The sequence below is a fragment of the Solanum verrucosum genome, unplaced genomic scaffold (genome assembly GCF_900185275.1).
Source record: "Solanum verrucosum unplaced genomic scaffold, falcon-dt-bn FXZP01000261.1, whole genome shotgun sequence".
NCBI classification, from domain to species: Eukaryota; Viridiplantae; Streptophyta; class Magnoliopsida; order Solanales; family Solanaceae; genus Solanum; species Solanum verrucosum.
The window spans coordinates 11,498,721-11,512,217 of NW_026019969.1; the positions used below are offsets into that span (position 1 = coordinate 11,498,721).

The window sequence follows — 13,497 nt, forward strand, 5'->3', positions numbered from 1 at the left end:
AAATATGGGTCTCCTACCTTCATCCATCAAATCGTTTACCACTTGGAGTAAACACAATTTGAATTATCAAATGTGGTCCCCAAAACTAAAACATTACAGTAATTTTTCGTGAACTTGGACCACATGTCCACAACATTAGATCCAATTTGCTCCCATTAAAATCTCTGTTTAGACAGGTCCCAAAAAGACATTAAAAATCGAAACTGGCCTCCTATACTTAAAACACTGCAACATTTATTCGTTATTTTAACTTTGATATGTAAAAGGCTGGAAGAATACAACATACAATTTCAATTTGGACTAGTTTTAGATGTCCAAGTGAAAATAAACATGCACAACTAGGAGATCACAATTCGCAAGATCTTATTGCACAGCTCGTTGAACTGTCAAACAAATCAACTTTGTTGGATACCGCTAGGCCATGTCTGATTCTTCACTGGTTTCAGAATGTCTGTGATCTCTGATAATGTTTCTTCATCCATTCCAGCCGTTGCTAGTTCTAGGGCAGCTGCTATATTTTCCTCCACCTTCAAGCAAAAGATATATCATGACAAAAGCCAATATAAAGCCATCTAAAAAGGATGCTTAGTCTAGGCATTCAAATAACATTGCCAGACATTTGCTGCAAATTTTATGTTCCTCAAGCTTCCAGCTCAAGAACACTTCCAGAAAGGACTTGCAAGTTAACTAGTACTCGACCAAACAATCAACTATTCCTTAATCTAAATTAGTTATGGTCAGCTATATGAAATTCAATCAGCACTCGTTTCTGAAAATGAAATGAGAAAATGACATGCATACTTCTAATGTATAGCTCGTCCTGAGAGTGACCAATCATCATCTATGCTTCTGTTTTTAGGTGTTGAATCAAGAAAGGGAAGTATGACCACACATGCTTTGGCAGAAAAGTTGACAAAGAACAGATGTGCGAATTTGGAAAAACACCAGACTGCAGGCTCATTCTTTTGTCCCTATTCACTTGCACAATCTCAGAGTCCTGTTCAAAGGGGTCATGATTTTCTACCTCATCCAACTATTTTATCCAATTTGTAGTCTGTATAAGAAAGCAAATCCATTTTTCATCTGTCAAAAAAATAACTTTCTGTTGCCTACTCTTTTTCCTTTCAGCAACATAGTAAAGCCAGCCAATCCTTTTTAGCGACACATGTAAAATATAATATCAAAAAATGACATGGGATTTATAAATGAAGAATCAGATGTAGAGGATAAAAATCGATGAAAAAAGATAACCTCTTTAACAGACTTCATCCCCACTAGTATGGAAGAAATATCGGTATTTGCTAAGCTGTACTGCAAGGCTAATTTTGAGATATTCTTTCCCTTTCCTTTGCAGTGATCAGCAGCAGCTCGGCAGGCAGCCTGGTGATGCAAATATGCAGACATTTGAGTGAGTAAGAAAATTAAGAAAAAACTCAGTTTTATTTTGGGAGAAGATTCAGGAAGAAGCATTGAAGAGTGGAGAGAAGAACAACTTTGGGAGAGTGGATACAAACAAGCACAAGTTGAAAATAAGACATCTCATATCAAGTTAGAAGCTGTCCATGGATTTAAAAGTCAAGTGTCCGATTCAGTGAGATCTTCTCTGTGTTGAAATTTCAATATGCAATATCTTGAAGGAGTTCAAACTTTAGTCTGAGTACAATATCCAAACATTCAATCTTCATCTATTGGCAGATCAGATGGGAAGAAATGAATACATTGCAGAGATGATACAACATAACAAATCTAAAGCAGGGCACTTTTAGCAAGTAATCCATACTCTTATGGGATAGTATTAGCAAGGGAGAAAAATGAATTATTGACCTTAAGTTCAGAAGAAGCAGGGTGCCACTCTGGACCACCAGCCTCAGTAAGAAGACCCATTGAAAGAGGAGAAGCACTGATCACCCCCACACCCTTGCTCTTCAGGTATGGCAACAGATCCTCCAAAGTTGAATCGTTGACACTGTAGTGACAATATGACAGGATGACATCAACTGTGCCTGGAGGGACGCAATCAAGCACATAAGTGAATATCCCCAAAGGTAGGCCGGTTATACCAATGAAGCGGATCTTTCCAGCTTGCTTCAATTTTAGAAGGGCGGGAAGTGTCTCATTCACAATCTGTTCGAGACAAAAATAAACATCCACTAAAACTCCCATGCTAAAACTACATATTTCCGCAAACAAAATAATGATAAAGTGGGAAAGGAGGAAGAAGGGCTGTAAACTTTACTTTCAAAAACAAAGACTACCTCTGGATAATGTCACAAAGAAAGATAAGATTTTGAAAACCAGACATATCAAACACTGAGAACAAATTACGTAGTTTGATGTGTAATCAATATGACAAGTTGAGGAAGGAATCAAAAGAGATTTACAAGGCTAACACGTCACTTGGCCAAACCTTATGAGGAACTCCCTTCAATCTGAAGGAATGACAAAATTCGAAGTACGAGGATCAAAATATTTTAATAAGCATCAGACATGTTAAGTAAAAGTAAATGTTACATATTTGGAAACAATATAAAAAGTCTTACAAAATCATGACCTTTTATATCATACATATTTACGAACTATTTAGAAAAATTGGTGTTAAGAAAGATTCCTAGAATATCAGGTAGAAGAATCAAACCTAAATGATCAATAAAGCACCTGATCGAGGGACCCAAATTCAATATCATGACATTGTAACATATCAACATAATCAAGCTGCAGCCTCTCCAAGCTCTCATCAATACTTTTAGTCACTCTCTCAGCACTAAAATCAAATCCCTCTTTGTACCTCCCACATTTTGTAGACACAATGTACTGATCTCTAGGTACTCCAAGAGCCTTCAAAGCTTTCCCTAGTACCTTTTCCGATAACGTTCCTCCATAATACCTGAAAAGTCACCAATTTTAGAAAAGGACCAATAATTTCAGTAGTTCAACTATCATTTCCGAATTAAACAGCAAAATGATTCAAGATGCGGATCCAAAATTCAAATCACTTATGCATATTCCTGGTCATTCACAAAATTCAAATAGTAGAGGTTGATCAAAATTTTAAATCAGTGCGGGCTGATAAGACTGCATCCACTACTCATAACACTAAATGCAGATGTAATTCAAAATTCATGCTTTTAAAGAAGAAATTCAACTATATGTGTATTTCTAAATACATAATCATCTGCTGGATAACTTCAGTCTAAAATAGAAGATGACAAAGAGATAGATTATGTACGGGGAAGTGTCAAAGAAATTGACGCCGAGGCGAAAGGCTTCCCGGACGGCGGCGAAGGCGTCTTGTTCGGAGACATCGCCGAAAACCTTGCCGAGAGGAGAAGCGCCGAAGCCGACAGAGCTGAGATTGAGTCCAGTGTTGCCCAGTGGTCGGAGCTGCAATGTCTGAGCTGCCATTGATGTAAATATTAGGGCTTTGAAATGTGAAAGATACTCCTCTGCTTCAATGAGAAGATGACAAATGTGAGTGGATGAGTGACCCTAAAGAAACAGGAAAATCATAACTATGGAGTATTAATGATATCGATATTTCATCAAAATTTTGTATATTTAATACTAATAATATCGATATTTCATCAAAATACTCCTATCTAAAAATAAAATATCACCACCACCCCCTCCCTTTTTAGGATGCACTGGTGAATTCATTATTATCCAAAGGTTTTGGATACGAGTTTTGAATATAAAGAAAATTTTATGGGGAGTGTTACTCTCAAATGAACTTTGTTATGTATGATTTGAATTTAATTAAAATTTTAATACGAATTCTGGATATTGAGTAGGAAACAAATTTTTAAAAAAAGGTTTATGCATTTACTCTAACTCTAATGCGAACTCTGCACATAGAATAGAAACAAATAAAAAAAAGTTAATGCATTTACTCTTATGATTTGTATTTATCACCCTTTCCTCTTTTAGCTTAACTAAATTAAGGTATATGCATTTATTCTTTGATTTTGTTTTAATCCAGTAGTCAAGCATAATGAGATTTTACCAAATCCCTAAAAAAAAAAAACTTTATTCGTTCTCCAATATTTCTTTTGAATTCCTCTCAATACACGATTTCATTCGAAAGTTGACGTATACATTTTAACGCATCATTTATTTAATATATATATAGAGAGAATGCAATTATGTATTCGATGATTTTAACTGTTTTTTTTTTTTAATTTCTTGTATGAGCAATTAACTTTCATGCATGAAAATGTACAATATATTTTGTATATTTAATGAATTAGAACCCACTTTTAATGTATTCAGTAGTTTTAATTATTAACATAACATTTTTTTCTTTGTATTTCTTTATACGAGCAACTAACATTTTTGTACATCATTTATATTTGCTAAAACATATAAGTAATTAACACTATAATATCGAGTGTTCAAATAATTCCCCCAATTGAAACTTTATTCGAGAACTTTGTTGTGGGCCACTAATGGGCCTGGGCTATATTTGATTGGACAAAGATTTTTCTGCCTGCTTGCTCTTGAAGGTAATTTCACAGTTCACAGGCTCATTTGTACTTTTATCACTATATTTTGTGTTGGTCTTTAATTTATGTCCCTCATAACAAGTAATTTCTTGCGCATTTGGTATATTTTTATGTTATAATCCAAGCTTGACTTCAGTTTCTAAAAAATCTTATGTCCTAGCATAAGTTCAATTGCTAAAGGGCAAAAAATTAATAATCAACTCATTTGAAGGAAAAAACGTGCAATTTTATGAATTTCAAGGTATCCTTTTTGGACACCACTATATAACTTATACATAGTTTTTTTAAAAATATATATGTCTATTCACTCTAAAATAATTTCAGTGATGTGTTATTTCAAAAAAAAATAAAAATTGAAGTCTTGCAATAATAACATAACTTTAGCATAAATGACCAAAGTTCAAGCAATGAATAAACTTCAGCCATATAAAATTTTGTGATGACTAACTCTAGACATTGTATATCAAATAAACATACAAAAGATTATACCTCATTCTCAAGTTTTTCTTTTTTCTTTGTAAAAGATATCCAAAGCTTATTACTCAATAAAAATAAATATATATAGTCAAACAAAATATATGGAGAATATAATAGTAGTAAGAATTAGTGGATGGATACATGAAAAGTTGAAGGTGTAAAGGTCCAACATCACAGTTGTCATTTGAAATGTATGTTCATCTATAGACTAGACAGGAGTACTAATATATGGTGGATAACAGACACAGATTAATGTTAAATCACTCATAACTACCCCCACGAGCGAGCATAATAATATTCTCACCGTTTCAATTTATTTCAGGCCGTCTCTTATCTTTTTGATAATTTATTTATTTTAATTTTCGAGATGACATGTTCAAAAATATAAGTACAAAAAGTCCTCTTTATTTTATTTTTTAACTTTGTTCAATTCAAATTTCAAATCAGACAAAATAAATTAAAACAGACAATAGAGAGTGCTTGTAATAATCTTTTCCAGCTATACCTATCAAGTTATGTTAAGACATCACTTCATTAACCCACTAATGTTCTTCAACAACCTTCTTGTTTTATATATAGTAAGCTACTTGACAGAAAGAAAAGAAGATGGGCTTTTTTTTTCAAGATTCTCCCAACAAATTTTGAGATTTTGTTTGGATATTCTAGAGCTAACTTGTTAGTAGTACTCAGCCACACCGACTTTTTAAAAATCTCTTATTTCGATTAAGCTGTTTTCATGTTCTAAAGTTGTGATATTTTTATCATAGATAAATCTTGATTAATCGAGAGAGATCTAAAAAGAATTCTCAAGTTAATTGTATATATTGTTTTAAACTCGAACTATAAGGAATATTTGGAAATAATATATATATATAGAAATTCTAAATCAAACAAGTATCACTGCAACAAAAACAACTTTTAGCGCCAATAAATATACACATTAACAAAAAGTGTAAAAGCCTTTACCAACATTAGGTAATTGTCATTAGATCAAATGTCGTTATAGACTTTAGAGACATTTATAAACAGCGCTAATTGCTGCTAAAAATACATATTTAATAATAATTAAATTTTTGTCGTTAACTAATTCCAATATATAATTCTTTTGGATACAAAATACTTTTTCAAAGTATATCTGACAAACGAATATAATCTCATGACATATTGATATCACATATATATTAAATTAAACTGACACTAGGAGTAATTCTTTTACATATACCAAAATACCTATCATCATATGAAGAAAGTGTATATAATAAGAAAAGTTGTACAGTATTTTATCCAATACGTGCACAACATATTTTCACTAGTTAGTATTTTATAATATATAGTATTGATTAACAGTTGGCCCATATGATAGAATAGTGTTGTTGTATAATAATTATATATAATACTATATATACACTTAAATACTTTTCAAATACTTATATTTTTTTGGTAGGTCGTACTACATGTGCTTAATTATTGGTTAATTTTATTTTCTTTATGGAGCAGTAATTTTTGTTAGTCAATGTTCTTATCAAAGTACCGCAAAATATGGAGGATGATCTTTTTGGATTACGACATAGGTTGTGGGAACATTATGGTAGTTGACGTAGCAGCCAACATAAAGAAAATTGAAAACTAAGATCCAAAAAAAATATATAATAATAATTTTGTTGTTAAAATTTCATTGGCTAAGTGGAGGAATATGAAATATTATAGAAATACTAGTAGCCTCAAAAGTCTTTAAAATTCTGAATAAAACAAAAAAAAGAAGATTATTTTAATCTTAGCTTTCACCAGCTTAAAAGATCTACTTGCAATTTATTTATGTTCAAACAGAAAGGTGTTGAAAATTGAAATATACACTAATTATTACTAATATTCTATTGCCACAATAATTAAAAGCCGGTTCACATCAACAACCCGACCCGTGAAGAAAGAAGAAAAAAGGGAGATAGTGATACTTATAACAGTAGTATATATATGAGGAAGAAAATTCATTAATGGTAGCAAAAAGTCTCCAACTTTATAGGAGATTAGTAAAAGATTAGCCTTGTCCTGATCTTCTCTTAATTAATTAAAGTAAGTCCCTAATTCCATTAATTACCTTATATATTCTACTTTTATGTATATCCGTTTCCACAATTTAATTTGGCTTTTTTTTGTTTTTGTTCAGGATTTCTCCAATTTGCTTTTGGGAATTTTCAAGAATTTTGGAATTTGTAAGGTACAATTCTATCCACTGCAACAAACAATAAGTTAATTGCTGATAATTCAATTGATAAAACATTTAGCCGCCTGAAATATAGCGGCAAATAGCTAGTCCATTGTCGGTAAAAGATCATTTTTGATGTAGTGTATGTGTCTAAACTTTTGAAAATCTAGACAATTTTCGCGAGTTTCTTCAAGATTATTGAATTTAGAATTGAATATTTGTATTTTTGTTGCAGGAAATGGAATATTATGGGTTTAATCAACAATGGCCTATTAGCTCATATGATGAGCTAAGTGCAATATCCATAGCAACTTCATTTGGTCATGAGAATAATTTGCATGAATCATTCATGTCTCATGATCAGCCACTATTAGGCCATAAAAGGCCTATAGAATTGTCCCAAATTGTTGAAGAAAGGCCACTAAAGAATTCCAAAACAAGTCATAGCTGGAACAATAATAATATTATTGAAAATGACCAAATATTGAGCTCACAATCTGTGGTTTCTCCCAATTATTCCCATTTGATGAACTCATCAAATAATTTCACAAACCTACAAGTTGTGACAATGAAGCCCAAAGAGGAAACAACTAATTTGTCATCAAGCAGTATATCTTTTGCAGCTGATCATTGTCATAACAATATGGTTTGTCATCAAGATTCTTTTGCTAATCAGAATTATATGATGTTTAAGGCTGCTAATAATTCATGTCAAGGTGCTAATAAGAGTGTTAGCACTAATGGAAAATTAACACAAGCTCAAGATCATATCATTGCTGAGAGGAAAAGACGCGAAAAACTTAGCCAAAGATTCATTGCTTTATCTGCTCTGATTCCTGGACTCAAAAAGGTACTAATACACTTCTATCAAGCTTATGAATATGTTTGATACGAAGAAAGTCATTTTATTTTTTATTTTTTGAAAGATATGACCTATATGTTTGGAGTTTGTGAATGGTTGCAATTAAAATGAAAAATAAGTCGATAATAAAATTAGCACATTATATCGTGTGATGGTGCTTAATTTGATGAATTTTCTTAGTTTTCAAGATTGATAGTTATGTGTATCATTAATCTTGAAAAGTAAATGTTGGTTTTAGTATAATGGACAAATAAATATGACTCGCGGGAGTAATATTTACAATTGTCCTATATAAAATAGCTATACTAAAATTTTGGTATGATGAATAGATGGACAAGGCTTCAGTTCTTGGAGATGCAATAAAATACTTGAAACAACTTCAAGAGAAAGTGAAGACACTTGAGGAGCAAACAAAGAAAAAATCAGTTGAATCTGTTGTATTTGTCAAGAAATATGAACTTTATGGAGATGGTGAAAATTCTTCATCAGATGAAAATTACTCAAGTGGTACTGTACCAGTTGATGAGGCACTCCCAGAAATTGAAGCAAGAATATCTGAAAAAGATGTATTAATTAGAATCCACTGTGAAAAAAGCAAAGGAATTGTTGAGAAAACAGTTGCTGAAATTGAGAAACTTCATCTATCAGTCATTAATACATGTGCTTTGTCTTTTGGAACTTCTGCTCTTGACATTACCATAATTGCTCAGGTATATTAATTATTAGCTCGTTCACTTTTACTTGTTCACTATATTAAAAATATTTCTTTTACTTTTACTAGAACAATATACATATCAAGAGAAAAATAATCTTTTTTCATGTTTTACCTTTAACGTTAACTACTATATATATGCATTTCATTGTAAAGTTCATTATGAACAAGTGAACAGAAAGAATATTGTTTTGAGTTTTAAGTAAAAACTTTTAACCAATCAAGCTGTTTTTATATAATGTACATAATTATAAGTAAATCTCTATGACATATGATTAATTTGTAACATGGTTTTAAGAATGATTTCTAATATGCTAATATTGGTCTATTACAATTTAAACTACATTGATGTTGTTAGAGAAATTTCGTTCTATTATGTGAATATAACTTAAATTCTAGATTTTATTTTTGTTATAACTTTAATTTTATACTTTACATGTGGTAATTAGGTTATTATTTTATTTTTTTCCTTTTCAAATTCTTAAAAAGGTTTAATTCCATGCAGATGGATGAGGAATTTACAATGACAGTAAAGGATCTTGTCAAGAATTTGCGCTCAGCTCTCAAAATGTTTATGTGAAGGGTGTCATCGATTGACCAGCTTATCGTAATTTCTTTTTAAAGTGTTTGATATAACGAAAGTCATTTTACCCTTCTCTTTTTCCAGTTCCATAATTGGATGTTTAGGCTTGTGAGGTCAAATTCACCCTTTTTTTCAAAACCAAGTCCTTTGAAGCTTGTTTGCCGTGGGGTTAATTAGGTCATTTTGTAGGGAGGATTTTTTTTTTAACCTCTCATTTTTGCATGGTTAAATTTGTTAATTAACCATGTTCAATTTATCCACCTATTGTAAAGATATAGTTGACCCCATGGCTTAGGCATTTTTTTTCTCTTTATTGTAAATTTTTTTCCACGAGGAAGGTTGAGAAATTCAACGTATACCAAGTGGTTAGAGAAAAGGGACAATACAAGGGTTTTTTTTTTTAGGGGTGAAATTAGGCATCAAGCTTTGTATCATTAGTTTGCTTTAATTTGTCAATGTTTTAGACATCCTCTTGAAATTATCTTTTAATTTGGAGGGTCTCTTTTGTTGTTATGTAATCTCACTTTGGTTTATTATATGTAATAAAACCACATTATTGTCAATCTCTTATTTCTTTTAATTTTTTTTATATATATATATATATATATATAAAATAAATTGATTCATCAATTCATAATGCCCATTCCCCTTTTGAGTTATTTTTACATCTTTACCTTTACCTCCAGAGAAAACGAAATATATAATGGCATTCTAAGCTGTTGTTTTTTTACCATTGAGGTGGTAGAACTAGAGTTTTAATTACATATTTGATACAATTTAATAGTTTAGACTAAATACTATATTTGTATTATGAAAATCAATTAATAGATACAAAATTTAGAACCTAAAGTAAACTACAATCTTATTTAGAATGTAGAACCCATAAACTTAAAATCCTATATCCACCCCTCCTCCACCCTTCTTCTTTCTATTTTTTTAAAGTAGAAAATTAAAACAAACTAAATAAAGATCTTAAAATCGTTCACGTGAAACATGATCTAGGTCCACTAGCTATGGGAGAGTAAATTTCGTATCATTGAGCATATGCACCTCCAAAGTATCAAAGTCGCAATATGGTTTTGCCCTAGAAACTTGAAACAATGGCTTACCTTCTTCAGACATGTTTAATCATGGCCTTATTGATTTTCAACGGATATCTATAATAGGTCTAAGTAAATGACATTATATGTCCTCTTCATTGGTAAACTACAATTAAGTAATTTATCTTTTTTTTTTTTTTTTTTTTGTAAGAACGACAAATAAAGTGGATCTGAAGTAGTATCAAATTAATACATATTTCATTTATATAATTAACTCTACAATTTCATTCTTCTTCGATAAACACTGCGTAATTTTTTTATTGAATTTAAATTATACTACCTCCGTTCACTTTTAATTATCATAGTTCCCTTTTTAGAGTTAAATTATAAAAAATTTGATTAACATTTTACGTATTCTTTCATCATATTGATATGCAAAAACTTGCAATTTATAATACTTTTCGTATAGTTTTTTAATATCTAAATTTTTTATTTAAAATATTGAATAAATGTAAACTAATTTAACTTTGAAAATTAGTCAAATTGACTTTCGAAAAATGCAATATGACAAATAAAAGTGGACGAAGAGAGTACAAATCTTGTGTCATGCTGACTACAATGTGACGCCTATGCTTCAGCCGAAATTTGAACATTAGTATTTTGACTATATTCTATTGTATCTCATGTCTCCACTTCCCTTCATAAATTATACAAAGTCCAAACCTTGATAAATTTTTTCTTAATTCGAATAAACTATTTTCATACGACGTTTTCTTGCAATTTTTGCCATATTAAATAATTAAGGGACCATTATCTTATGCTGATCAAACTTAACTTGTCATGAGATTAATGTGACAGCCAACAAATGGATAAACAGTTTGTTTAATTAAAAATAATTAAAGAAACTAAATGAGATTAAACCCTTTACCCATAACCATTATAATTAATAATAGTAGCTAATTAACTAGGAATAAAAGTTGGTATAACAATGAGTCCCTACTCCCTACAAGAGATCGTAATCTTTCTTGACAAATCAAGATTCCATGACTTTTCTTTATGTAATGACAATTAGTAGGTAGCTAATTAATGAACAGGATAAATTATGTGTGGAAAATAATATGATACGTATATACGTAGAAGTTGTTTAGGACTTGGGAGATTTTATTCATTCTAGGTTTTTTTTCAAAAAAAAAAAAAAACAATTTTTTTTATTAAATATATTAAGGCATGTTGTCAAATTTTTTGTCTTTTTATAGGCAAATGTTGAAACTAGAATAGATAATTTTTGTAGTTGGTTTAGCTAATGACAATATTCAAGGCAATAATTGTACTTAGGCTTGAAAAACTTATATTAGAGTTGTAATAATTAAGATCCTTTCTGATTAAACTGTACTATTTTTGATACGATCTAATTGCTATCTGCCAAACTGCTAAAAAAATGATCAAATTGCTCAATTTACAATTACTTCCCATAAATTATGAAAAACTTGCTTATGCGGGAAAGAGATTAGTATTTTCTTTGTTTTAATTTATCTATCATAGTTTACAATTATAAAAAATTTCATTAAAAAATATATTGTTTTTTATTTAACAAATTATTTTTTAAAGAAAAATATCATGAGATGAGAGGAAATCAAGATTATGATTAAAGAAATGATATAAAGTCGATTCATATATAATATACTAACAATAATATATTTGATATCATAAAAAGGTCTCGTTAAAGCAATTTGATGTTTTTTTAGTATTTTTATATTATTTCGGAGTGTGTTTGGTTCGAAAGAAAAAAATTTCTCAAATATATATTCATATATATAATATGTTTGATTTTGATAAGCATATTTTTCCTTTTGTAGGATCAAATTGAATATGTTATTATTAGTGGTTGGTTAAATATTTTTCTAAGAAAATAAGTTATTTTATATATATAAAAAAGTAAATTAAAATGAATTTCTTAATGAAAGTAGAAAATATTGTATCAACTATCAAATATGAACTCTAAAATAAATTAAAATAAAAATAATGAACTAAACATTCTAGCTGGATTCCCAGATTTCAGGGGTGGATCGTCTAATTTGTACTAACAACATAATGACACTCGTATACTTCATTAATTTACACACGATGTAAAAAAAATTTAAGAAAACTCAATATTATTTTTATTGAAAATTTTCCTGTCGAAGACAGTCCAACATTCTAGAAGGTCAAAAACAGCAAATGCGTTTGGGTAGAGAATTATGACCAAAGGTTTATACGTGGCAGATTAAGAGAGCTTGTAATTGAAACTAAACATCTTCTATTTTGGCATTTATTGACAGAAAATTATTTATCCTGCTGTACCTTTAATATCACTTTTTGACCACATTTATGGTCGGTCACTTTAAATTAGGTGGAAGAAAAACAGGTGAGTATTTATACTGCCAGTATTTCAATAGAGTTTAAAGATTATTAGTTTTATACTCCTATTTTTTAAAAACGGAGAAGGGTCTAAAATGTCCCTCAAGTATTTGAATTGGTATAAAATTATCCTCCATCCATCTATCGGCTCTAAAATATCTCTGACGTCTACCTTTCGGCTCAAAAATACCCTTGATGTTAATCCTGACTCATATTTGCCCTTATTTTTAATATCTCCCTTAAAGTAAAATTATTAAATACATTATTTATTTATTATATTGCTTAATGTGATTGGTCCAAATTTAAACCCTTCTCTCTTAAAAATACCGGCATTTTTAAACCAAAATATTGACGGTAAGGGCATTTTTGAGCCAAACTATAGGACATTTTTGTTCATTTCACATAGTTTAAGGCCATTTTTGACCCTTTTCCCTTAAATTTAATATTTTTTTATTCTGCTAATCTTAATATTTGAAAATTAAAATTAAAAAAATATACACGAATGTGCAAACTTGTTGGACCAGAGTTATTTGTGCTTTGATGGGCCATATGTAGGATCAAATGTTGTTGAATGTTTAAGCCCAATCAATAGAGACCCAATAGTTAGTCTCGGACTCAATATTGTGCAGAGAGCAGAGCCCCTTAGAGGTTTAAACCCATAAATCATCCTTAATTTTGAACCTCGTAAATCTTATTCTAATTTTAAACTTATAAAATGTTAGAA

General features: G+C 30.2%; 2 protein-coding genes across 2 annotated transcripts; one reads left to right on the forward strand and one right to left on the reverse strand.

Moving 5' to 3' along the window:
- Positions 1–121: 121 nt before the first annotated feature.
- LOC125815653 (L-galactose dehydrogenase) lies at positions 122–3,478 on the reverse strand. The gene is made up of 5 exons (XM_049495182.1): positions 3,227–3,478; positions 2,656–2,884; positions 1,825–2,124; positions 1,252–1,380; positions 122–527 (listed from the first exon to the last, which is right to left on the reverse strand). The coding sequence occupies exons 1-5, from the start codon at positions 3,400–3,402 to the stop codon at positions 396–398; spliced, it is 966 nt and encodes a 321-aa protein (XP_049351139.1). The 5' UTR covers positions 3,403–3,478; the 3' UTR covers positions 122–395.
- Positions 3,479–7,146: 3,668 nt separating this feature from the next.
- On the forward strand, positions 7,147–9,842 carry LOC125815652 (transcription factor bHLH18-like). The gene is made up of 4 exons (XM_049495181.1): positions 7,147–7,191; positions 7,415–8,029; positions 8,371–8,751; positions 9,259–9,842. Exons 2-4 carry the CDS (start codon positions 7,418–7,420, stop codon positions 9,331–9,333), a joined length of 1,068 nt encoding a protein of 355 aa, XP_049351138.1. The 5' UTR covers positions 7,147–7,191; positions 7,415–7,417; the 3' UTR covers positions 9,334–9,842.
- The last annotated feature ends 3,655 nt before the right edge of the window (positions 9,843–13,497 follow it).